This window comes from Tachysurus fulvidraco, chromosome 15 (assembly GCF_022655615.1).
Source record: "Tachysurus fulvidraco isolate hzauxx_2018 chromosome 15, HZAU_PFXX_2.0, whole genome shotgun sequence".
In the NCBI taxonomy this organism is placed as follows: domain Eukaryota; kingdom Metazoa; phylum Chordata; class Actinopteri; order Siluriformes; family Bagridae; genus Tachysurus; species Tachysurus fulvidraco.
The window spans coordinates 10,372,645-10,398,730 of NC_062532.1; the positions used below are offsets into that span (position 1 = coordinate 10,372,645).

The window sequence follows — 26,086 nt, forward strand, 5'->3', positions numbered from 1 at the left end:
GGAAGAACTGGATCCAAGCTGGAGTGCTAAGGTAGATTTGGACTCCTTTTTTGTTATTAAATGTACTAATGCTGTTATAGAAATAAAAGCAAATAGATTTTGACAGAAACATCCTAGGAACATGATTTCTTTCTGTTATGTTTGTAGAACAGTGAAACATGGTGTCAGCCAAGAGAATCCTGAAATGTTTAAGCATCATTTATTATTTACTTGGTAAGAAATTGATGTTTGGATGCAGAGATCAATGAAAGAGTGGCTGAGGTGTGCTGGGAAAATATAGATTTTTTATTATGTTGTGAAATGTTAAATTTATACATTAACTAACAGTACTAACTTTTCTCCATGACACAAAGAGTGTATGAATATTTGCACTACCTCTGCTGTTCTCTTAGTGTGCTCCAACTTAATGGATGGATCTTTGGCAAATCTTTGTGTCACACGTCGATGCCTGGCTAACCAGCTGGTTGCACTGGAGCTTTTCAGTCCTCCTATGCCTCCGGAATGTACTGTTACAGTGAATCTCACATCCATTCAATACGAGACACTGTCTGTGGTTAAGTATCCAAAAACATTTACAAAAATCACAGTTATTTTCAGCTCCTTCTTAACATTATTGATGATTAACTGGTGAACACAGGAAGCCAAACTGTACTAAAACGATCAAATCACCGTAAGCATTTTGACTTTTCTTTAGGATACCAAAGCCCTGCGCTTCTCGAGTCGCATTAGAATTGACATGGTAAGGATTGTTTTTCTCATAATACAAATCTGGACCCATGATTATAAATGACTAATGATTAAACAGAACACATTTTTCTGGTTTTAATAGGAATGGAACGACCCAGACCTTGCATGGAATGATACAGAGTACAATTTTAAAGAAATTATGCTGCCAGTTGACAAAATCTGGACCCCTGATCTAACCGTAAACAATGCGTAAGTTTTGATTAAAGTTGACTTTTTTCTGACTGACAAAGACTCTTTTCAGTCTTTGTGTAATTCTAAAATATGCACAAAAATATTTTATAACATAGGTATGAAAAATAGTTCTTGGATAAATATTCTGCATTCAAATATAGATATTTGTTCATATATTCATAAAAAAGAAATGTTTTATATTTTATTGAATAGAATATGAATCTGTTTCATATTTAACGTTATATGCATAAAAATTAATTCATATTAAATGAAATATTAAATATAGCTGTGAGGCATTAATAGTGAGCGAGCAAATGATGACTTTTGTAAGTAAAATAATCTAATTATTCACTGGTTTCACAGTTAAGGTGTAAGTAAATTCTATTTCAGCAAAATATATCACATCAATGTATAACCAGAAGATTAAATGCAGTTAGGTTTTATTTACTTGTGACTGATTTTGTACCTTTGAAATCATTGTATTATTTTGTGTTATTTTATGATCAGCATGTTTTTAACTTCTGTTGCTGTGACTGTAGAATCCAGACAGATGTGAAGCCGGTCTCTACTGATATACTGGTGAAATGTGATGGCACGGTGCAACATGCTATCCAGTTGTACACTACCGTGGTGTGCGGAATCAACCTTTTTACCTACCCTTTTGTAAAAGATGCATGTCCAGTTGCGCTTAATGGATGGACAGAAAACAGTATGTTAAAGTTCAATAACATTTTATCTAACATAAACTAACATTTTGTGAAATTTAGGTGTATCATACATTGATAGGGTATTTATATATATATATAAAACTGAATTTAACCTTTGTATTGACTTGTCTTGTATTAGGTTGTGGCCTACGTTTCATATATGGGTCTGTATCTCCAGTGGGAGCGAGTCGAGGTGAATGGATTACTATGTCAGTTGTGCTACATCAGGACAAGCAACACGACGACCGCAACTATCTCTATGTAAAAAACAATTACATAGTTTGATTGCAATGATTTTAAAGAACGGTTTAATCTTTGTACTCTTCTAGGATTCTATGTTTAGAACAGATTAGCCTTTTTTTAAATAATGTTTTTTAATTGTTGATAGTATTTCTTTCTTTAAGAACTAACTAAACTGTGACATCATAAATGATTATACTGTGTGTTTCGATACCAAACTGAGCTGCATGTTATTATTCCTAATTTAGTAGTCATGTAATTAGATGTTCTTCTATCCTGACTTTTTAAAAAGCTTTTCAATGACTTTTCTCACTATCCTCTAAGGTCACTATGTCCACCAACCCATTCAACACTATAGTGACGCTCGTTCTCCCCAGTGTGCTCATCATGTTAGCTGATATGGGGAGTTTTGCTCTGCCACTGGAAGGTGGAAAACGCAGCTCGTTTAAAATCACTCTGGTGCTCAGCTTTACCATGTCCCTGTTCATACTTACTGACAACCTGCCTGACACTGGCCTCTGCAGCCCCCTGATCCGTGAGTAGCATCCTGACCACCAATAATGCATCGTATAAGTGTCATTGATTTAATACAGCAGTGTAGTAGTGTAATGTAATACAGTAGATTCAGACAATATTCAGACCCTTTGTGATTGTGGATTTGATTTTGAATGAATATATTTGGCATTTTCACCCATCAATCTACACTTAATCACTCATGAACAAGTGAAAACATGTTATTAGAGACTTTCAAAAATGAATTAAAAATCAAAAACTCTCTTACTGTATTGATAAGGTATTCAGAGCCTTTTCTGTGGCACTCAAAATTGTATTCTGGTAGATCCAGTTTACTTTAATTATCATTGAAACACGTATAGAATGCAATTGGAGTTTACCTGATGCAATTTGAATTGATTGCACACAGTCTGGAAAGTTACACACCACAGTCTATAAGGACCCACGATTTACACTGCATTTTCAAAACATTTTCTAAGCCAGGAAATCCAAGGAACTGTATATGGATCTATGCAAACAAACTGTGGAAAGGAATAGAGGCATACTGTAGATAAAACTATTTCTAAGTATTTGAGTGTTCCCAGGATCAAGGTCCCAATCTTGAAATGGAAATAGCTTCTGCAAAACCTTGACCCTGGGACATTTGTCTGCATAGGGCATCCAGTAAAAAGGGGGTATTACTGAGGAAAAGAATCCAGTTGGATATATGCAAGAAAATAGAGGATCTTATTTGAAGTAGCCCAACCAAAGCCAGAATTAAACCCCAACAAACATCTGTGGAGAGACTTGAAGATGGTGTTTAACAGATACTCGCCACCCAAGTTGATGGAGCTTGAAAGGACCTGTCATGAAAAATGGGATGTATTGCCCAAATCCAGGCAAGACTGTCTGTATGTAATTGCTGCAAAAGGGGCTTCAACAATATGTTCAATAGTGTCTGAAAGCTTTTGGGAATAGATTTCATTATTTGATATTTAATTAATTTTCAAAAATATCTAAAAACGTTTACACTGTCAATATGGGCGATTAATTGTTGATTGATGGGTAAAATGGCCATTGTATAAAGAAAATCAAATCTATTATACAATATAGTGTGCAGCAGGTAAAAGGATCTGAATTCTTTCTGAAAAGTCTGTATATAAAACACCAATAATATACCAAATAGGAAATTATGAGAAATTATAAGATATAATTTGCCAAATTAAATGTCTGATTTCTATTCACCAGGTTATCACTTTTGTTTCTGCTTGATCGTTTTGGGTTTGAGCTTGCTGTTATCCATGATGATCTCAAGATTTGCAGACTCTGGCCCCATCTTCTCCTGCAGGAGCTCAAAAAAGCAGAAAATATGCAACGACAGTCGCAAAGATGAGATAAACATCAGTGGTGAAGACGAGATAAAAAAGGGTAGGGTATGAATGCAGAGCAAATAATTACAACATGTGCCGTGTCCAGTACTTTTCACATGTAGTGCATGTGTTTTAATCTCCACATGTGTTTTTATATAATACCTGAATTATTTATTTGCTTATGTATGGCATGTGGTTTAATTTTTCTTTTATTTTCACATTAAAGAAATAATTATTTTCACATGTTCACCAAAAAGCACAGAAGTTTACTTTTGTAATTTCAGGTCATGTTGAAATGCTTGTTTCACAGGATATTACTTATATAATCACAAATATGTGGTCAAGCATATGTGACATATAGGATTTACTTCCACAGTGGATTTAAATTCAGACCTGCACCAATGTGTAGAGTTCATAATTACCTTAATAAACATTTTGTATAACATTTATATACTATCAAATGACAAACATATTTCCTGGTTGTTCACCATTGTTATCTGAGCTAGAGAAAGGAAACATTGCAGCTCGATGTGACCAAAAATATGAATAACCGAAATGTTTGGAATGTAGTAAAACTACGTGTGCTGTATATACATACTGTAGAAATGCTTTAGGAACTCACTGTTTTCACTTTCTTTACATAGATATAAACCTGAACGGTGTGTCTACAATTTCAGATGATGTGACTGCCAAGGACACTTCAATCCAGAAAATTGTGAGTTTTGTGGAGAACATAGAGACGACAAATAAAAAGACAAAGAAGAGGCATGAATATGCAAGTCGGATTGACAGAGCCTGCTTCCGGTGCTATCTTTGCCTTGCCTTTTTGTATTGCATTTTTTTAATTGGTATAACCAGAACAGAACTTTGTAAAATTAACAATTTGGATTTTTGGATTAATTAATCTAATCTGAGATCATAAAGAATTACATAAAAACTTACTGGTTTCCAAATGTCATAATATAGAGCTGTAGTATTTGTAGAAGCAAGATTCTGAATACAACCTTAGTGCTTCAGGTCTAGCCACTAGCCTTTACAGTATATACTGTACATGTTACCATATGAATTTCATTCATGCTACATATTTAAACTCTAACCATGCTGATTATTGTAACTTCTAGGTTTTTTTTTTCAATATTATCAAAGTAAAGTAAATATTATTAAAACCTACAGCATGTTTTCTGAAAATTTGCCTTTACTTAAATGTGTGTAAAATGTATACACAGGAATGTCATAAATATTACCATATGCATATGTAAGGTATCTTTGCTAAATGTCTCATTTCTATGTAACTTTTTCTCACAACCTTAAAAGTGATGTACAAATTGAAGACTAATAAATAATTGCTGGCCGTTTGTGAGTCTCAGTCTCAACTCCTCTTCCAGAAAGGACTGACATTGGACAAATTGCTATAGTAATGCAAAATTCTCCACTACACTATTACAGTTTCATATTTGTTACGAAAACATCCGTGTAAATTATGTAGATTTCCACTAAAGGAGATTATGTGTGAAGGAGTTGGACAGGACAGGTCTAAGGTTATGGAAAAGGTCAAAATGCTGAATTTAGTCATATCAGAGTTTGAGTGTCAATAATTGGGTTTTGTACCTGGCCAAAAATTCAGCAAATTCAAGCAAAGCTGTGACATAATATTGAATGTATGAATTTCAAAAAGTATAAAATAATTAAACAAAAAGTATAGCTAAAAAAAAAACCCAGAAAATATTTTAGAGCATAATAATTAATTTTTACATTGAAAATAAATGCTGAATTGAAAAACACATGCTATTTGAAAACATTAGGGTGAAAGATAAATATAAGACAAAAATTCAGTCTTTAATTTCCTGACATATACATCAAGATATGTTTAACAAATTAGATCAAGGCTCGAGTGGCAAAAATATAGGAACAGATAGTGTTAAAGTAAGTAACACTTAATATTTTATTTTCATATACCTTGCTTAAAATAACTGCACAAAGCAGGCAACCCACTGATATCACCAAACTTCAGTATTCATCTTATTATGATGTTATCCAGGCTTCTACTGCAACTTCTTCTGGTTGTTGTTTGTTTCTTTCCCCTCTATGGTGTAATGCATGTCTGGAAATTGCCAATATGCCAAAATCTCCAACATGCTTGACAGGATAAGCTTGTATATTTAGGATCATGAGTATATCCTTTCTCTCTTTGCACTTTGGACCATCTCTTCAGTAGAGCTTGTTCCACCCCTGCCCTGTAGACTTGTTAGTGATGTCACCAGGGCTGTCAAGTGCCAAGCATTGAGTGTGACAGTCACTCATTTGGGTCTTTTGTCACGCTCTCCTGCCACACATCGTATTTCTCACGCAGAAAAACTTTTTGACTATTTATCATATATTTAATATGCCGCAGCAGGAATCAAACGCGTCTCCCCTGGAGTTCTTAGTCGAGCCTGACACTTATCAGCCAATCAGAATAAAGAGGCTACACAATAGTCAATCAGAAAATAGCACTATCTGAGTACGAGTTAACGCAACAACCACTGAAAAAAAAAAAGGAAATGTCACTCTTGCCTGTCTTCCAAACTTCAGAGCCCTGTTACTAGGCGGTTGTCCTGCATCTTTAACAAATAGGTTACAGTTTGGTCCAAAATGCAGCTGCCAGAGTTCTTATAAGGACAAGAAAATATGATCTTATAACCCCAATTTTATCATCTCTACACTGGCTACCTGTTAAGTTTAGAATTGGATACAAACTGCTGCTACTTACACACAAGGTTCTTAATGGTTTAGCACCCATGTATCTAACTTGTCTTCTAACACGTTACGATCCTTCATGCTCTCTGAGATCACAAAACTCAGGACTTCTAGTAGTTCCCAGAAAATATCAAAATCTACTAAAGGTGGTAGAGCGTTTTCGTATTTAGCTCCCAAGCTGATAGTGTAGTCTTCCTGATAGTGTTCGGGGCTCAGACACACTTTCGCAGTTTAAATATAGATTAAAAATGTATCACTTTAGTCAGGTGTACACATAATACATGCCATAATATTGTGCCCTATTACATCTGACCAAATGCACATTATCATCTAGTGCTGCTCTCTTTCTACCCATCCCGAGGCATCCAGAAATTGTACCAGCTCAGATTGTCTTCCGTGCCATGAAGATTTTGGACCTCCACTGAGATGAGGCCGACTCTGTGAGGATCCTGAGGCATCTAGAGATCTACCAGCTCCAGTTAGACTCTGCGATACTAAAGAGGAGATGTGAACTTCATGTGATCAACATTTGTCAGACTGTATATTTATAATCACACCCTCCATATGATGATGGATTCCCCTTTGAGTCTGGTTCCTCTTAAGGTTTCTTCCTTTACCATTCAAGGGAGTTTTTCCTCGTCACAGCCACCTGAGTCAACTCAGACTTGCTCATTGGGGATAAATACAAACACATTTAAATATATCTTATATTAATCTTAAATTTTGTATTATATTAATCTTTAAATTATTCTTTACAATAACCTTTTGTTCTATATTTATGCTTTGTAAAGCTGCTTTGAAACAATGTCAATTGTAAAAAAGCGCTATACAAATAAACTTGAATTGAATTCTGCTCGAAACTAAAATCATACTTGCTCCACCTTCATCGACTATACATTCGAAACTGTCATCTGACAGACTGGTAACCAAAGCGAAGGATTTAGGCTCTTCCATCGGGGAAACTTTACTCACTAAAGGATATGCTAACTAAAACGTGTTGTGTGTTTATTTCATTTTTTGTTACATTAAATGTGCCATTGGATTCACTCATTTGATTGCAATGTACCAGGTGATGTTACCAATCAATCCACACCATCTGAAATGAATTTTGGTTGGGAGAACCATTTAAATAACACATTATCAAGTCAAGAAGCTATTATTCTCATATCATATATAGCCGACACAGTACATAGTGAAATGAGAAAATGTTTCTCCAGGACCGTAGAACAGAGACAGAAATACATAGAACAACAGAGCTAAAGGCTTAAGTAAGTTTTGTCTTAGGGTGCTTTCACATCTATAGTTCGTTCATAATAGTCCGGACCAAAAGCAAGAAATTATACATTGGAGCTTTTTAGCAGTTTTGGTTCCTTTTCACACCACACTGATCGTTCTGTTCTGCACCAGTTGAAGCGAACCAAAATGCCGTCATGTGATAACATCCACATCACTCATTGGCCACATGTCTTTGAGCGCATTTCCTAAACTGCTTCTCGATTGGTCAGAATAAACGTGCGGGAAATTTCAACGAAACTTCAGAAATAAAGAAAAAGAGGAAAATACAGCATACAGTACACCATGGAGAGACGACTGCACGCTGCAATTATGTTTGTGGTTCTAATCTACTACATCGCTTGTATACAGCATTCTATGCAAAGTCTTCATTTTCAGAATGAAGCACGGATGCGGCTTGAAAATATCATTTTAACGCACTGCAAACGGCGAAGACGCATCGCAAAAACACTTCAGGAGGCGGCGAGCATTACTGAGCATTACAGCAGTCCGCTGTTTTGGTCCGCTTTTGGTGCGCACCAGAGTTCCATTGCTGCATTCTCACCTGCCCAAACGAGCCGCACCAAATGAGCAATCGAACTCTGGTACGATTCAACCGAACTAAACAAGGCAGGTGTGAAAGCACCCTTAGCCACATAAAGTGCAATCTTTGCAACCTGGTGCAAGACAAAAGCAGTGGATACACACTGTATACTCTACTGTACATGTGCAAAAATACTGGAATGAACACTTCATATAATATCAGCAGTTGTATGATGTATTGTAATGAAAATGTGCAAAACAGCAGGTAAACAGTTTGAAATGGATGGTGCTGTAGACATGATGTATAATGGAAGACCGTATTTGGTGCAGATCAGTTCATACAGTTGAGTGAGCGTGTGTGTGTGCGTGTACTGTGTTCGGTACAGTTCAGTTTAGTCATTGAGGAGTCTGATGGCTTGTGGTTAGAAACTGTTACACAGTCTGGTCGTGAGGGCCACATGCCCAGACGGCAGGAGGAAGAAGAGTGTGTGAGGTCATCCACAATGCTGTTAGCTTTACAGATGCAATGTGTGGTGTAAATGTCCATGAGAGAGGAAAGAGAGACTCCCAACGATTTTCCCAGCTGTCCTAACTATCCGCTGCAGTGTCCAGACAGTGATGCAGCTGCTCACGATGCTCTGTTCTGCACATTCCTTGAGCACCCTGCCAGGATTGTGGTCTGGTCCAGCAGCCTTCCATGGATTAACTCTGCTCACGTTAGCCGTGGATAGACAGAGTACCGTATCGTTGGGGGGAGGGATGGTCTTCCTTTACACAATGTTGTTCTGCACCTCAAACCGAGTGCAGAAAAGGCTCAGAGTATCTGGGAGGGAAACGTCACGATCACAGGCAAGTGAAGCTGTATTGTAGTTCGTGATCAGCTGGTTCCTCTCCACATGTGCCTCATGAACTTAAGCAGTGCTGTAAATGATCACATTGAAGCCTGAAATATATGCTAAAATTTTTTTTATTAGAATATAGTTAAATACATATAAAATATATACAAATCTGGAATAAAAAACATTTAAAAATTTGATTAAAAATACAAAAACCTTAAATATCTAATAAATGGAATACTAAAATCTTAATAAATAGAATACAAAATCGTTAATAAATATTATACTACACTAAGAAAAATCTTATAAAATCTATACTAAGATTAACTTAAAGAAAGGATACTGGCGTTGGAGCTGCAGGTGTTTGTGCAGTCGGAGAGCAAACTAACAGATGTTGTTGTTAGAGACCAGGCCGTCAAGGTTGTGTATTGTGTAGCTGCTCAGGGAGAGAAGAAAAGAAAGACATGTTTAAATGTGTACACAGTAAGACAGCGTAATAAGTACTTACCTGTAAAGATAGTGAAATGAAGAGAAAGAGAAAGAAAACAGGGAGGTGTGTGTGTGTGTGTGTGTGTATGCGCCAGAGGAGTGTGGTGTTGCTCAGACTTCTGCCATGGCCTTCAGCATCTCCTGCACATGCTCCTTCACCAGTCGTAGCACCGCGGTGGCTAAAGCTGCTGGGTCACTGTACAGGTCCAGAGGCTGCGAGAACAGTTCCTCAAGCAGCAGTGTCAGCTTTAACTGTACACACACACACGTTTACAGCATTATGTTATTGATACAGATCACAGAAACACTGAAATTTAAAGCAGATTCTTTAATTAACGTGTATAAATGGTGTTGGAAAAAACTCACTTACAGAAAGCAGCAAAAAGAGCTGGTCTGCTTCAGGCTCCCTGATGTCCACGTCCCACTGGCTGTTCATATCGAACACATGCTGCAAGAATCCCCCGTCCAACTGTAGAGAAGAAAAACAACAATCGTGATGTTACGTGATGTTATTTCCACCCACATCTAGGAGAGAAACATTCATTAGAGTTTTCCCTTTTGGAACCGCTGACGAGACACTTACGGCTCCAGGCGGCAGGCCGTTGATTAAGCAGCTGAAGAAGACGAGTTCGAAGAACACATCCAGCAGGTTGAAGTGGTACAGCTGGAAGGGGGAGAATTTAGATTAGATTCACAAGTAAAGACTAAAACTAAAAATGCTTTATAGTTAGTGACAGTTACTTCCAAGCTTACCTGAGCATCGAGCACCTCCGCCTTGATCATTTCCTGATAGGACGGCTCTCTCAGGAATCGGATCAACTCGTCGTATGCCCTCTGTACGCCGCGCGGATCCTGTCCAGAAAGGAGAAACCCGGTCACTGCTTTGTCTCCTCAGCTGACGCTGCACGAGTACGAGACGTAACCGGGTAGAAATCAGCACTCACCTGTTTGTTGGCTGCTGCCAGACGCATCAAGATCTGCTTGCCAGCCACGTACAAGAAGTTCTTGTTATGCATGCTCGCCATCATCCTCTAAACACGACATAAACACACCACATGAGCCGAGACAGTCTGGAACTTGCTTGTGAGGTAACTTGTAACTTGAGTCTTCAGAGAAACTAAACGTGTAAAGACTCACAGAGAACGCCTCGCGGACGGCAGGCAGTTTCAGCACGAGGTCTGTGATGCCACGGCCTGTGAGGTACAAGCTAAAAAAACACCACCGTGATTACATTAACCAGACTGCTTTGTTACTTTTACGTGAGAGAGTGAAAACGTGAAGACGACCCTACCTGATGAAAGGCACCTCCTGCTCCTCAAGTGGAAGTTCCATGTCATTTTCCTGCAGGGAGAAACCAGCATTGGATCATCAAACATCACAGAGAACATACGTCCCCCCCCCCCGCCCCCCCACCACAACTAATGCAGCTGTACTGTATTCAAGCCCGAGACACTGAATTACCTCAAATTCTGACTGAGCCTCAGAATCAGCATAAGGAGTGAAGAAACTTCCTTCCTCCTCATGGGACATGTCCACCTGACCGTCCACGTCCACGCGAAGGTACAAGCGACTCACCTGGTAAATGGTTTGCTGTGAACAAAAACGCAAATCATGGCCAGTGTGAACAAACGTAACAGACGAACTTTACGAAGAACCAGGTAGCATAATGAATTTACCTCGCCATCCTCGTACGGCACGTGGATGGTCGTCTCCTCATGATGGCAGGACACCAGCGCTCTCACGCTCCCACAGACTCGCTTTTGAGAGAAAATGCAGAAATTTAGTCTTTGTACTTACTAAAGCTTTGTGGTGCTACAAAAATCAAGATCTTACCTGTATGCAGGTGATCGAGGTCTCCTGAATGGTGGAGTTAAAGGCTCCCTGCAAATAACGACACCAACAACTGCCTGTTACTCAATCGCTCGTCTGTACACGAGTAAAGTTTTGCAAAACAAATGGAGACTGCTGTTACCCAATGATTGCTGGACATTTCGGTGGTGGTGGTGATCCACCACAGCAGGACTTCTGGACCTCTCACCAAGCATGCGATGTACCTGCGTACCTCCATGGACTAGTGACAGAAACACAACACCACAGACTACAGCATGAGAACAAGAGGGAACACTTATTTATCTGCTGCTATGCTGCACACAGACATGAGAACAATACCTCACAGACGAAGCTGCAGGACTGTGAGGAAAGGAACTGGATGGTCTGCCAGGCAGAGTGCAGCTGACGTGTGCCATGGTGATGCGAGAGCTGCAGGACAAACATCACACCGTGACTCTTACAAATAAATTGAAACCGTTACGAGTTGATTAAATGGGTCACGTCATGTGATACAACTTCAGTGGTTTCTTTGCATGTGAGAGCTAAATGTAAATTACTGCAAACTAAATCAAACAGTCTCAGTGGCTACAAGCATCATCTTAAACTGTCTCTAATACATCACGTATAAAAGAAAATGCCAAGAGGAGGATTCTCCAGTGAGGAATAAAAAAAGCAAAAACATTCACTTCCTTTTAACCAGCTCGATATCTCCAGGGGTACGCAAGCTAAATAATTTAGGTAGAACTGACAAAAGGTTTGGGAAACGTTACACTGAAAAATGATCGAAATATAAAATTACCAGAATGACAGCTGATTTCTCAGGGTCAAGGCTGGTGTTGTGGAGCTGGGGATTTGTCTCAGTTACCTGAATAAAGCACAAAGACTTATTCGATGTTTGCTTCTTATCAATAGATATTTTTTGCAAATTAATCTTAAAGAAATACACTAAAAATAATGGAAATATAAAATTACCAGGACAACAGCTGATGTCTGAGGGTCTTCTTCGGTGCATACGAGAACTTCCTCGACATCAACACCTACAACAGATCCTGTAAAACATTTTACACATTTAACCACAACAATATTTACTCATGTCCCTGCTTATTTACTGATGAGCATAAACCAGGTTGTCATGGAGATCTGAAAGAGACACTATTTCCTCAACTTCATGTCTTTATGATCTTTAGCAGACCGTAGCGCTGTTTCATTCTCAAACCTGTTTAATAGTCTGTAACAGCAGCTCTGACAATGCTGCCAACTGGAACAGAGTTATATTACTGATTAACGAGAAACAAGTCTTATTTAAGAGCAAGGGAAATACACAACAAAACCAACAATAACAACAACAATAATAACACTAATAATGATGATAGAAATAATAATTAAATAATATTTGTTATAATAACATTGTTATTATTATGATGAATAATAAAACTAACAACAACATTTAAAATTATAACAGTAACCCCACTTCGCTTTCAGGCTTCATGTCACTGCACTTTCCTTGATTATTGTTGTCAAGTAACAACGGCAACAACAAACAAATAACAACGGCAACAACAATAGTTCATAAATGGATTTTGGTGAGTAAAACATGCAAAAAGCAAAACATTCACTATATTTTAACCAGCTTAATCTCGCCAATGATAATAATAATAATAATAATAATGTCCCTGCAAACAACAGCAGTCAAAACTCTTAACTCTGGACTTGCACAGCACAGTGCCACTTTATACACTATTTACACACCATACTGCACCTGTTCACTTTAAGGACAATCTTAAAAAACATACACATTTATGTATATACATTATTTCTTCATATTCTCCACATATTTCATGTTTTTATATAGTTTTTTTTACAGTTCTTATATAGTTTATACTTTTATTCTCATTGTATTCTTTGCTTTTTTATACTTTATATTCTTATACCAGACAGTTGCATAAAGCATTTCACTGCATATCGTACCCTGTATGTATGTGACAAATAAAATTTGATTTGAAAAGATAACAACGCCAACAACAACAACAACAACAACAACAACAACAGTCATAACAACAGTCATAACAACAAGTCAGATAACAACAATTGAAAACACGGTCATGAACCCAAATGAGGTGAAGTTGTGTAGATAAAAAGACAACAGAAGATCTTTGATTAGTGATTAATAATAAAACAACAACATTTATAATAATTATAACATTAACCCTGTTTCATTTTCAGGCTTCTTGTCACCGCCCTTTCCTTGATTATTTAAAGTGTAAAAATCACCATATGAGTCTGAATGTGTTTTTTTAATCACAATAATCACTTTTATACTTTAAAATCCTCCTGATCTGAGCCACGTAGCATCGCGTGCTAATGTTAGCTCGGCTACACGCGTTAGCTTTCGGCTAGCTCTGTTAGATAAACTACACGTCGGATTTGTTCCTGTTTGTCCGCTGTACCTGACTAAAGTCATTAGTTTTTAACTTACCTTGAGCAGCTTCCCGTTCAGCAGCTCGACGGTCGCTGGTCCTCTTCAGCCTGCGATACGCGTAGTATCCCGCGGTGGTGAGCGCGATCAGCCCGGCGGCGCAGGCCAGGCCCCGGACTGTGCCGCTACTCCGGCCGGAAAGAAACGTCTTCATGTGCAGCATCTTTCGATTCTTTTTCGCTTTGCTTAGTTGTTTCTCGTCGCTTTGCTTAGTTGTTTCTCCTCACTTTGTCTCTTGTCTCCAGACAATCCACACTATCGCTGTTCCCGTCGCTGCTACAGCTTTTATACCCACGGCGCGTTCCAAATTGATGACGCGGGACATTTAAAAAACAACAGCGCTTTGTACATTTATATTCACTAATATTTTTATCTTAATGTTTTCTATATGAATTAATTAAGACAATGATGTATTAAGAATGCGTTTAAATAAAATGCTAAATAAAATAAAATTACTGAGTAATATATACCCTTCGTTGTCATAGCTTGCCGTATTAGGAAGCAGTAGAGGGCGCAGTAGCCGCTGTTGAAATGTATGCAGACACGTCAACGCGTCCGCCATTTTGGAAGGGGCTACAGAAATATTACTTATCGGTCCAAAAGCCAGTACACAAAAGCTCTCAAAATTCAACTTCCATTTAGAGAGATCTACTGTTACTACTAGCTCAACAGTGAAAGACCTGGTTGTTATATTAGACAGCAACAGCCTTCTTCCACCTTAGAAATATTGCCAAGCTGAGAAACATCCTATCTGTATCTGATGCTGAGAAACTAGTTCATGCATTCATGACCTCTAGACTGGACTAATGTAATGCATTACTACAGGGCTGTCAAGTGTCAAACATTGAGAGTGACAGTCACTCATTTGGGTCTTTTCTCACACTCTCCACACATCGTATTTATTATTTTTTTTTCAGAAAAACTTTTTGACTAATTATCATATATTTAATAAGCCGCAGCGCCCAAAATGTATCACCGCTGTCTCTATGGAACCGAGCAGGAAACAAGCGCGTCACTGAACTGATACAGCAACAATTGTAAATAAATAAATAGTAAAGCTGATAAATCATAAAGCTGTATTTGAGTATAATATGGTTCTATAAATGAATGAATGAATGAATGAATGAATGAATGAATGAATGAAATATCCTACATTTTTAAGTGCTTGAAATTAATTACTGAAACACTAGTTAAACGACTTAAGCTTGAGCTGTTTTCAATGTTTTTTAATTATGAATAACAAAATGCATGGTCTGGTATTTTAGCTTTGGCACAAAGCTTCTAATATATTTAAGTACAACATAGATTAAATTGTTCTACAGTTTTGTCTGTTTCACAACACATACAGCTATACAGTCTATTGTGAGGCCACAAAAAAAAAAAATGAATAGCATAATCGGATCTTTACTGAGTTTTCTTTAAATCCAGAGTCACCTAGGTTCTTGTTTTTTTTTTTTTTGTAAGTGCACTCTTTTGCTAACTTGTATTTACACAGCACTTTGCAGTTTGAACATTTTGTACTTTGTTGGGGTAAGGAAGTATACTGGGATATAAAAGTTGCTGTAGTTGCTGATACAGCCATATCCATGTCAGTATTGGTACAAAGCAGAACCAGCCAAAGTAAACCCAGGAGATTAATCAGCACCCAGCTGTTAAAACATGACTCACAGCTACAATATTGTTCAGTCCCATTAGCCGTAAGGTCTACAGCAGAGATAATGGTCAGTTTCAGACAATACACCGTATATTTGCATTGCTGCTCTGTTCACTGCTGGACTTTAATACATATAATCCAGGAAGATAATTTGCTAGAATACGGTTACCAGACAATACATGAGCTAATTGTTTAGAGGCATATTATAGGATGATTATCATAGGCCTATCCTTGTTTACAGGGGCTTTTGTTATATGTTCTGGTCAGATCACGTCATCCACAATGAAGAGCAATGCGTGGTACCTTTTTAACTGCTGCCTAATTCTTGTCTTCTGGAAAAAGATTTTGAAGAGCTAAGAGAGCTTGATCATATCAGTCACACAATTTGGTATGTACCCTGCAAATATTTTGTGTTTTTAATTAAGAATAAAAGGAAAACAATTAGTCTAATTGTAGTAAATACTTTTTGCTATTATTTAAGGTTATGGTGTCCATTGAGATGATTGGCAAATTTCTCCTTGTGCATTATTTTGTGATTGGTAAGCAGTCGGTTTTAATGTTTTTATATTATGCAGTGCTATTTTACAGATTTATTTCAGATTAAGTGACTAAAGTGTTTGCAATTGTCTGCTTATAAAGCACCAGCATACACCGTATCCACAACTCAGTGTTTTTCACGTCGATGTCTGGCTAATGATTTCATTGGTAAGGAAATCTACAGCGCTCCACAGACACCAGATTGCTTAATAAATGTGAACCTCACAACCATCCAATATGAAACTCTCTCTTTTGTAAGTATTTTTAACATTTATTTTATTCATGCACATTTTCTTCCTTTAAAATACTGAATATATTGCCTTCCTTTGCTCTTTTTTTCTTTGCAAGAATTTACAAACTTTGGAATTCTCTAGTCACCTAAAAGTCTTCATGGTAAACCCCTTTCTGTTCATTCCCATTTCTAAAGCATGCCTATACTTTCCTTGATCTGTAAAGAACACAGTTATCTTTAACAGGACTTTATTTTAACAGGAATGGAATGACCCAGAGCTTGCATGGACAGATTCACAATACAATTTTACTGAACTTTTACTTCCATATAATTATGTATGGCTCCCTAATCTGACGGTGAACAATGCGTGAGTTGGCTCTCTTTATGTTTGTTCCTTCTCCCTGTATGTGTTCGGCCCACAAAATCAGTGCAGCTGATAAAACCTTTGAATATTAAACTTTTTATTATAAAAAAATTCTATTCTATTCTATTTTATTCTATTCAGAAATGATATTTCTATTAAAGGCTTTTTTTTTTAAAAAACACTGGATAAAATTATATTATAGCAAATAAAAGTAGATTAAATTTAGGCTGAATTAACAAATATGTTTCTTTAGTGGAAATGGTTTTAAACAAATCTTTAAAAAGTTTATTAAGTTTAATTTTAGATATAATTGTCTTATTCCTTTGACAGATAAATCCTCCCCTAGCATTTAGTTCTAGAAAGAAGCAAAATGATATGCCTGTAGAATAAAATACAGTGTTATGCTCGAAATTAATACATTTGTACAGAAATATGTTTAATGGTCTTTATTCTCCTTTAATTTCCTTTATTCAAGATATTTTCTCTTGGTATGATGGACACTTGAGGTTGTCTGTGTCTTTATATGGAGTATAAAATAGGCTATGTCTCATTCTCTAACTCTAACTACAATCTCTGCTTTTTTTCCCTTTTTGCTTCTAGCATTTACACAAAGGTGCAACCACTTTCTAATGACATATTAGTGACCCGTGATGGTGCTGTGAACTATGCCATAAACATGTACATCACTGTGGTGTGTGATATGAACCTCTTCGCCTTTCCCTTTGTTAAGGACACGTGCATAGTTGCCATCAACGGATGGAATCAAAGCTGTAAGTGCTGTCAAAACTCTAGTCTCATCCGAGGTGTTACCTGTATTACATGACACTATCTCCAGCTAATAAGGTTTCAGTCAGCATATGCCTTGTCAACGTAGCCTACTATATATTAATATATGGGCTATATTGTAGTAGTGAACACATTACATGCATAGATTGGAGTCAGACAGAATCTGACCATAAGAAATTATGTCAAACTTTAAATTTGTTAAGCCAATCAGAATTGTAATTATTTTTGTTGACCTTCATGTAAAAGTGTTGTATCTCCATGTGGGTCAAAGCCAAATGTAGTGCAAAATAATGCAAATCTATTATTCTTGACAGGCATGTTAGTCGTTGTCAGGTATGACATGGATTACAGACTTTATACTGTATATGCCATGGCATACTTCCTAAATTATGAGGGACTGTCAGTTTATTTGGAACACTTTTACATTTGTACATATTTGGGAAATTATCTAATCAGCCAATCATGTGTCAGCAATGCAAATGGTAACATCCAGTATGTGGCAGTTCTGTAGGAGGAAATGACCAGGATTATTTTTTTCCAATTGCATATCCTGTGCCAAAAGTTGGATCAGATTTTTGTTTCTTGCACGACAGAGAGAACCCAAAGTATTTTTTTTATATTGTGTAGCATCCGACTCAAGGTTGAATATGTTGTACCTAATGAGATGCTTGAAGGTTGTAAGGTACTGTAGCATCCTCTCAGCCGAAACTTCTCTGTCTTTTCTCCTTAGACCTCTCGTATCAACAAGGCTTTTTGCCTTTGCATACTGTATGACTGCCACGGGATGTTATTTTTGGCACCATTTTGCCTGTTGTGCATGAAAATTCCAGAGTTTCAAATATCACAGAGATTTTAATGCTTGATGTGAACATTAATTTACATTTATATTTACAATCCAGGCTGATACTGTAAGTCTTATTAATAAATGACATATTATACAGCTGTAACACTATCAGCATTAAATTTGATAAAGTCTACAGGTGTACTGACAATAACGTATTTGTCTGTGCAGCTTGTGGAGTGAACTTCCACTACGGGACTATAAATACAGTGGGAGGTAAAGACGGGGAATGGCAAACTTTGGATGTGCAACTCTGTGGAGGAAACCTTACCTACATTAAAGTATACAAGCTCTTATATACTAATAACAAATGGTTTATAAGTTTGGATGACAGTTAAATTAGTGGCTTAAACCAAACTTAACTAATCTCTATTTACGCAGATCACTCTGCACCTCAACCCATTTAATGCAATGGTGTCATTAGTTCTGCCCACTGCACTCATTATGATAGTCGACCTTGTGAGCTTCACTTTACCTCTGGATGGTGAACGCAATGCTTTCAAGATCAAGTTGGTGTTCAGCTTCGCCATGTTCCTCCTTATACTTTCCAGACAACTGCCTGAGGGCGGTTCCTGTAGCCCTCTGATCTGTGAGTAGATCTCAATCTTAGAACACACATTAGATGCCATCACACTACTATTTTGAAGCTGTTTTTGCTGAAATTTTGAAAGTTATCTAACAATTTCTAGATCATTAACATATTTTGCTTTTTATCTGTCTTCATAAGATTATCACTTTTGCTTCTGCCTGTTGGTGTTGGTTGTGAGTTTGTTGGTGTCCATGATCTTGTCTCGACTGGCAAGAACTGGTAGCGTATGGGCTAGCAGGTCACAAAAGCAGAATGGATCAGACAGCTCCATGACTCAACAAGACAATGAGGTTCATCGAGATGGTAAGAAATGTACCCACTTCAAAACTTAGCGAGATCAAGATCAAATTAAGATGAAGTCATCACTGAGACTAGCAAGACTAGCTCAAGACAAATGGAAAACCTACAAATAATTTTTAATAATTCAAAATAAGTTTTTTACTTTAACTAATTAGCTATATTTGTTCAAAGTACAAAAAACAGAAAAAAGAATGAACGTGGCTCTTTAAATGCAGACTCTATTTGTGAGAATAATATTCAAATATAAATCAAGCACAGGTACCTATGGCAAGAAGTAGGTGAGATTTTGAGAATGGTCACGTATGTGCTATGAAGCTTCATATCATATGAAGTCGCCAGTTAGTGTTACTACTAATGGTTGATATAGTAATAAATGACAAATAAATGATCTTGCTGCTAAAATCGACTTTCTGGATGGAGAGTGTTTGTATATAAAAGTCAGCAATATAGTTCTACACTGCAGGAAGCATAATGCTGCACTCAGACACAAAAAGAAGGAAAAAGAACATAAAGTGATTCAACCAAAAAGATGATCCCACAGTCTGTTCTTAAGCTAAATAATATTGACAGCTGCAACAAAGTGCAAAGTCATCATATTCACATATGTCACATGACTGTAGTCCTAGCATAAATGAGTTCATATTGCAATAATTATATCTATGTATAGAGATACATAGGCTTGCAATCATGAAACCATGTCGACGGCTTTGGACTCAATTGTTGTGAACAGATTTGCATTCAAGTCTCCATCAGTGAACAGCTGATAGCATTAACAAGATAGACTTGTTCATGTTATATCTAGATTACAAAAAAGCATTTTTTTAACCATATAGTACACAGTTATAGACGGAAAATTATTTAGCTCTCTCTAATAACATCCCTGGGAGTTTTTTTCTCACTTCCATCACCTCTAGCTTGCTTATTTGGAATAAAATTAAAATAGATCATTTTTGTCCTGAATTAATATAGTTCTGAAAAAGCTGCTTTGTGACACTGTCCATTGATAAAAGCATTATACACATAAAACTCAACTGAATTACATTAAAGAAAACTGTAAGACACAAGCGTGCGGGATTATAAGAAATAAAGCTGCTAAAAACGTGTTTCCATGTTAATGTGCACCACTGGTGTTGCTAGGTTGGAAGGGATGAGGGGCTTTGCCCCCCTGAGATGAAAGGTTATCATATTTATGACGTATGACGCATCTACATTTTATTGTTTAAAGTTATTTAATTTAATCAGATGTGCAAACGTACAAACTGACATTGAAACTATTGGCTTTGTTCCATGCAAAATTACACCATACATTCTCATTTAACAGCCACTGAAATGAACAGCAGCAAAGCAAACTCTGTGGATCTGATGACAGAAGTAACATCCATGCAGAAGATTTCAACCTTCGCGAATAATATGGACATGGAGCTCATAGAGCAAATGAGAAGACAGGTCTATGCTAAATATTGGGACAATTTCTTTTTCAATGTTTATTTGTCTCTGGATATCATTTACATGTTATGTGCAATTGCTTTCTTTATAACCAAGGATTGTAGCAGTGATAAGTTAGACATGTAAAACAGCAATTATGAACTTGTATTTCTGTTACTGGTGATGACACCTAAACTGATGCAAATATAAAAATGATAAAATTGAATGGTAAAAAAACTTGTAATATAAGTATGTAATAGTAGTATGTTTTGTGTAAAAAAAACGAAGCAAGTAATCAATAAATCAATATTTTATTCAGTTTTGAATGGATGCATGGATCATTTATGTGGATGGAAGTGAACGAAAGGTAATTTATGATAACATTGTAAGACATGACTTGAATTACATTTGTGTAATGTAATCACTGGAAATCTTACTTTAGTAACTGGATAAAAAAGAATACTATATTTGGTCAAAATATTGTGCATAGAAAATATGGCTTTTCACTCCACTGCTACTTGATTTTGACTTTAAAAATGAAGAATTAATTCCCACTTACACTACATTTTATTTTCACAACCAATCACTGCTCTAAGACCTACTTTATTATTGATCCATTGTTTCTTCCCAACAAACTTTTCAGAATTACTGGTAAAAAAACAACAACTTTACTACGATTTAAACATTTAACTTAGAGTTGTTAATAATTACTCAGACACATAAATGTCTATAAATACTTACAGATTTACCAAGTGAACCTCCTACCATGGTGCTCCATCAGCACCGCATCATCTAATAAATAAACATTTGTGCTCCGGATTGTACTCTGGTTATTTTCTCTTACCATGTGTATGTGTACAGACTTTAAGTTTGTGTTGTAACCTGCACATGTGTACAGTATATTCCTCTGAAGTGTATTTATCGGATGAAGTATATTATGTAATCATGAATTCATAAATGTTTATAATTATTTTGTAATTATGTAACTATAGAATACCTTCTAACAACAATAACGTTAATAATGTACAGGCTCCAAATTTGCCACCAAAACAGCTCTGTCCCATCGAGGCATGGACATGAATTCTCATTAACTTTATTACTGTGCTACAGTAGCTCTTTTCTGGGATTGGTTGTCTTTGGGTGTCCATGCTCTTTTCACCAGTTCACTTACTTTTTTTTCTTGGATTAGTTTTTGTAGTTTCTAAACGTTGTATACTGGGAACTCTCCTGTTTTGGATATGCTTTCATCTAGTCGTCTAACCAGCAATTTCATTCTCTTCAACTGTTAGTGTTTATAATGGTAACTCTGAACTTTGGCCTTTTTGATTCACATTTGTTAGCAAGCTCTCCAGCACTGACTAAAAGCTGAACTTGAAGCATCATATAATAGCAGCATTTTCCTGGTGATCATCACAACTGAATATGTACAATGACACAGTGATGAGTTGACCGGCAGGTGTAAAGTACTGATAACAGAATATAATTCAATATCTTTTAATATATTAAGTTAATAATGAAACACATTTGAAATAAGATGATATGTCATAGGATTTGGCAATCTGATCAATGTTTATTGATAAGCAGCAACACCAGACGGCAGAGTCACGTCCAGGGTGCAGTCGAACGGAGTAGAAGTCCTCAGTTATATACAGTATAATGCTGGGAATTTTCCCCCAGTCATTGAACTTGTGCAATTTCATCATCGTAACTTAATTTAATCATGCTTTTATTCCAGACCGGGAAAACAACCTGGTCTGCTATTTTCAACCACATTTCAGTAATTTATTTGCAATTATCATGGCTATTGTCATTGTTATTGAAAAGTATCATCATTAATGGAATTATTAAGTGAACCAGAATCATCCCACTCACAACATACAACAATTCATTCTATAGAGAACTTGACACATATTGATGACATATTGCAATTTATATATTTTACGATATGAGCTGTATTCGGAACGGAAACATCATGAAGTGTTTAAAAATAAAAATAAAAGGCCCAGATGCACTTAGTCAGAAAAAAGATTTTTTGCAAGAACAGTTGCAAGAGATTCCCACTGAATGTCAGTACAAGAAAATAAATTCGAACATTAAGCAGCGCCAATGGTGTCAAATCCTTGAAGGTACATTAGGGGCTTTGTGATTTGTTCATTGCCTGTGAAAAAAAAAAATGAAAACAACAGCTGTGTTAACTCTCCGATTGTATATTTTATGTATAAACGAAAAGTTTAAATCTCAGGAAGAAATCACTTTACCTGCTTAAAAAGCTGGAGGCCAAGATAGTTTGTTGCCATGCTTTTCAGATTGGTTCCAGCCCCGACTTTGCACTTGACATACCCATAGAGGTTAGCCCACTGTAACACGACTCCCATAATCACAACCGCCTGCATGAACACACGCAAAGTAAAAGCGAAGTTACAAAGCTGCCAGTAATCGTTTTGTCTACTGAGTCAGTTTAGGAATCACTAATTATCCATCAATAATTATGTCAGAATCTCAAACTAACCTTTTAAAGCAAGTCTGAGATTTAGACAGGTGTATATGTCTACACAGGGTGATGGGGATGTATTGGGTATCTAATTCCCTTACAACTCAGAATCCTAACCTTGGTCCTGGAGTACACCTTGTCCCAAAAATGTAACTGATTTTTCTTCTCCAGCACTTTTGATTAAGTTAACCAGCTAATCAAATAAAAGCACTTCATGAGATGAAGAGGATCTGTTAGAATGCAGAACTGGAGGGACTCCAACAGCATGTTTGGGAACCTGTTACCTAGACCAATGTAAATATGAAACTTCCAAAAATCAACTGTAACATGCATCAGACAATTAATTCGGCTTCTGGTATACAACCTTGGCTTCAGTTGAACGGTCAAACTGTTTAACTAGACATTGATTACTAGACTCTGATACTCACCAGCCACTTTATCTTCAAGGAAAATAGAGAAGAAAACACAAAGAACACCCATAAGATAGGGCACACAACAAGGCCGAGCCAGAAAATCCTTGATTCTGAACTCGAGACAATTTTTCTGCTGGTTTCCTAAAAGAGAAAAGCAGGTGTCAGTCATTTCCTATGTGTTACTTGTGTTATATCGCAAGCACACTGGACGGCCTTTAGCCATTTCATTGCTATTACAAAGTAAAGGTTGCAAATGACATAAAGTGCATAATTTACTGTCCCTAAAAATATAGTAATGTTCATCAACTGACCTTTCGAGACTCGAACACCCAGTGGCTCTTCCCATTCTCATCCACTTGATTCCACCACCTCAGACCCACCAGCAAACGCCCGGTCACATTCTGAATGCAGAAATGCAAAACATGTCCATAGATAAATGGGAAATTGTTGTTCTTTAGAGAAACTAATAGGAGACTGTTTAACTGTTTTATTGAGCACAATCGTTCCAGCAGAATGAAGAATTTCTGCTTTCCTGCTGTGAGACAATTTGTGAGAGAATGACATTATGCACTGAATTGCTAAGTGAGTATTGAGTTTGAAAATAGAAGAAAAAATTTCTCTCATCTTCACTCTTGGAATTTTGGAACAACTGCACATTAGAAAATGGTACTGTTTTCACCCCCAGTAGTCTCTGAATCAATTCATTAAAACAGCTGGTGAACTTTTGTCCTAAATACACTAAGAACAATGTAACCTGAATTACCACATTCATGTTAGCAAATGGCAAAGCCATCTGTGCAAACAGCATTGTTTAGGTGCACTTTTTAACTCATTTGGAATCCATATGTTGCTATGAGCTGTATATCTCCCAGCCCTCATCTACACAGTACATTCGTGATCTTATTAATAATATAGAGATATTATTTGGATGTGTTGTGTGATGCTGCACGGATGACAGGGATTATGCTGCTGTTATGAGTGCTACAGGTGAAACAGCATTACTTTTCTAAACAATCCACATCATTTCTGGATTAGTTAAGAATCAACAGATATTCTGTGATCACTTACTGACAATCCATCATAGTGTTGGAAGCAGGAAAAATGGGCAAGCGTAAGGATACCAGCGACTGTTACAACGGCCATATTGTGATGACTAGATGACCAGGTCAGAGCATCTCCAAAACATCTTTACTGTATGCAGTAGTTAGTGCCTAAAATAATACAGCTTGTACAGCCTGATATCACAACAGTAATGCGACTGTGATCAGGACTCTTATCTAAACATTCTAAAATAGAGAATATCTTTGAGTTTAATAGAATACGTAGTCGATTTAGCAGAGGTGGGAGTAAGTCACACATGTACAAGTCACAAGTAAGTCTCAAGTCATGAATGTCAAGTCAAAGTCAAGTCGAGTCTTTTTTTAATATTGGTCAAGCAACTCTCAAGTCTCAAATTTGCGACTTAAGTCTGACATAAGTCATATGACTCGAGTTCCCCATCTCTGTGATTTAGTCCTGGAGTCATATGTCAGACTGGCTCATGCAAAAACATGATTTGATGTGCTATCAGATTGCTCAAGAAAACAGAGAAACAGATGCTCTGTTATTGATTGTTATTGCAGACAGAAAGACACTGAAAGCCTTACCTTTACTGTCCAAAAGTCACATGACAGCAGGAGAATGATGGTGACCATGCAGGCAATGAAGCTGCTGCTGATGAGTTCACACAACAGATAGACCAAGATAGCACTTACACGGAAGAAAAGGTGGAAGAAAGTGGCCAAAGGATGTCTGAGAGAGAGAGAAATAAAGGTTTAAAGGTATAAATAAGAAATAAAAGCATAATCTAAAGTATGCAAAAAAAAAAAACAAAAAAAAAAACAATAATAAATATAACGAGATCTAAAAGTTACAGACAAGACTGTGCGAGGAGGGTAAAATTATGTGTTAAAACAAAACAAAAGGAAAGAACTCACTGGATTTTGGACTTGCTTCTGTAGTGTACGTTCTCATCCTCGTCAAACAGTGGAACATCAGCCTGAGAATCCTGTTGACTCCAGTCTTATTAGTTAGTGAACAACATTCCGGTGAACCATAAAACCTTCATGAACGCAGGCAATAATAATAATAATAATAATAATAATAATAATAATAATAATAATAATAATAATAATAATAATAATATAGAACATCTTCACCTGTCTTAACATTTCGAAGTTTGTTTCACTTCCTGGTGACGTGTATGTAAACAAAGGTAGCTAACAATCTGCCAGAAGGACCCCTGAGCTTCGATAGGCAGATGGCTGAATCCTAAATGGATCTTTTACTCCCTCTACACGTGCATCTAGGGTACTAGGCCTTCGGTTTAAATCCAAAACCGTAGTGCACTATGTAGTGCACATGCCATATCCGGTAATGTGCTAATTTGGCAAACAGCCTGTTTCTATGGTTACCAAAGACCGCCTTTAAGGAATGTATAGGACTTTATAAAAAGCAACTTAATAGTTAAGTAAAATATCGAAAACAAATGATCTAAACAGGAAAT

The 26,086-nt window shown here is 36.8% G+C and overlaps 4 protein-coding genes across 8 annotated transcripts; 2 read left to right on the plus strand and 2 right to left on the minus strand.

Annotated features, from left to right (window-relative positions):
* Positions 1-406: 406 nt before the first annotated feature.
* LOC125138865 (5-hydroxytryptamine receptor 3A-like) lies at positions 407-5,240 on the plus strand. Its single transcript, XM_047801136.1, has 8 exons — positions 407-553; positions 695-739; positions 830-936; positions 1,458-1,627; positions 1,765-1,886; positions 2,190-2,400; positions 3,606-3,790; positions 5,214-5,240. The coding sequence occupies exons 1-8, from the start codon at positions 407-409 to the stop codon at positions 5,238-5,240; spliced, it is 1,014 nt and encodes a 337-aa protein (XP_047657092.1).
* A 2,204-nt stretch (positions 5,241-7,444) lies between these two features.
* On the minus strand, positions 7,445-14,536 carry LOC113639463. 4 transcript variants are annotated; one of them, XM_047800449.1, is made up of 16 exons: positions 14,380-14,536; positions 13,910-14,191; positions 12,406-12,482; positions 12,233-12,298; positions 11,773-11,862; positions 11,576-11,674; positions 11,437-11,484; positions 11,280-11,360; positions 11,065-11,193; positions 10,895-10,944; positions 10,741-10,810; positions 10,548-10,634; positions 10,357-10,455; positions 10,187-10,267; positions 9,974-10,072; positions 7,445-9,855 (listed from the first exon to the last, which is right to left on the minus strand). In XM_047800449.1, the coding sequence occupies exons 2-16, from the start codon at positions 14,070-14,072 to the stop codon at positions 9,715-9,717; spliced, it is 1,380 nt and encodes a 459-aa protein (XP_047656405.1). In that variant the 5' UTR covers positions 14,073-14,191; positions 14,380-14,536; the 3' UTR covers positions 7,445-9,714. The 4 variants fall into 4 exon arrangements, with proteins under 4 accessions (XP_047656405.1, XP_047656404.1, XP_026997101.2 ...); XM_047800448.1 differs by lacking the exon at positions 14,380-14,536 and having other exon boundaries at positions 13,910-14,360; XM_027141300.2 differs by lacking the exon at positions 14,380-14,536 and having other exon boundaries at positions 9,970-10,072; positions 13,910-14,359.
* Positions 14,537-15,622: 1,086 nt separating this feature from the next.
* LOC113639464 (5-hydroxytryptamine receptor 3A-like) lies at positions 15,623-20,918 on the plus strand. The gene is made up of 10 exons (XM_047801103.1): positions 15,623-15,951; positions 16,045-16,102; positions 16,203-16,354; positions 16,449-16,493; positions 16,593-16,699; positions 17,297-17,466; positions 18,495-18,604; positions 18,705-18,912; positions 19,051-19,215; positions 20,534-20,918. Exons 2-10 carry the CDS (start codon positions 16,048-16,050, stop codon positions 20,782-20,784), a joined length of 1,263 nt encoding a protein of 420 aa, XP_047657059.1. The 5' UTR covers positions 15,623-15,951; positions 16,045-16,047; the 3' UTR covers positions 20,785-20,918.
* A 1,197-nt stretch (positions 20,919-22,115) lies between these two features.
* On the minus strand, positions 22,116-25,897 carry zgc:112148 (uncharacterized protein LOC550424 homolog). Of its 2 annotated transcripts, none has more exons than XM_027141588.2 (7): positions 25,740-25,893; positions 25,518-25,588; positions 25,188-25,332; positions 23,853-23,942; positions 23,557-23,682; positions 22,896-23,024; positions 22,116-22,795 (listed from the first exon to the last, which is right to left on the minus strand). In XM_027141588.2, exons 1-7 carry the CDS (start codon positions 25,749-25,751, stop codon positions 22,769-22,771), a joined length of 600 nt encoding a protein of 199 aa, XP_026997389.1. In that variant the 5' UTR covers positions 25,752-25,893; the 3' UTR covers positions 22,116-22,768. The 2 variants fall into 2 exon arrangements, 1 of the variants encoding a protein (XP_026997389.1); XR_003439862.2 differs by lacking the exon at positions 22,116-22,795 and adding an exon at positions 23,246-23,412 and having other exon boundaries at positions 22,945-23,024; positions 25,740-25,897.
* Positions 25,898-26,086: the final 189 nt, after the last annotated feature.

What these genes read in the sequence shown, in the direction of transcription:
- zgc:112148 (XM_027141588.2), bottom strand. An exon ending in GTGACTTTTGGACAGTAAAG is followed by an intron (nt 23,943 to 25,187) that starts GTAAGGCTTTCA and finishes TTCTGCATTCAG; the next exon opens with AATGTGACCGGGCGTTTGCT. An exon ending in CCTTGAAGATAAAGTGGCTG is followed by an intron (nt 23,025 to 23,556) that starts GTGAGTATCAGA and finishes GTGTTCATGCAG; the next exon opens with GCGGTTGTGATTATGGGAGT.
- LOC113639463 (XM_047800449.1), bottom strand. Translation starts at nt 14,072, where the DNA reads ATGCTGCACATGAAGACGTTTCTTTCCGGCCGGAGTAGCGGCACAGTC. An exon ending in CCTCGATCACCTGCATACAG is followed by an intron (nt 11,361 to 11,436) that starts GTAAGATCTTGA and finishes TTCTCTCAAAAG; the next exon opens with CGAGTCTGTGGGAGCGTGAG. An exon ending in ACGGCCTGCCGCCTGGAGCC is followed by an intron (nt 10,073 to 10,186) that starts GTAAGTGTCTCG and finishes TCTTCTCTACAG; the next exon opens with TTGGACGGGGGATTCTTGCA.
- LOC125138865 (XM_047801136.1), top strand. Translation starts at nt 407, where the DNA reads ATGGATGGATCTTTGGCAAATCTTTGTGTCACACGTCGATGCCTGGCT. An exon ending in AATACGAGACACTGTCTGTG is followed by an intron (nt 554 to 694) that starts GTTAAGTATCCA and finishes ACTTTTCTTTAG; the next exon opens with GATACCAAAGCCCTGCGCTT. An exon ending in TAATGGATGGACAGAAAACA is followed by an intron (nt 1,628 to 1,764) that starts GTATGTTAAAGT and finishes GTCTTGTATTAG; the next exon opens with GTTGTGGCCTACGTTTCATA.
- LOC113639464 (XM_047801103.1), top strand. Translation starts at nt 16,048, where the DNA reads ATGGTGTCCATTGAGATGATTGGCAAATTTCTCCTTGTGCATTATTTT. An exon ending in AATATGAAACTCTCTCTTTT is followed by an intron (nt 16,355 to 16,448) that starts GTAAGTATTTTT and finishes TTTCTTTGCAAG; the next exon opens with AATTTACAAACTTTGGAATT. An exon ending in CAATGAGGTTCATCGAGATG is followed by an intron (nt 19,216 to 20,533) that starts GTAAGAAATGTA and finishes CTCATTTAACAG; the next exon opens with CCACTGAAATGAACAGCAGC.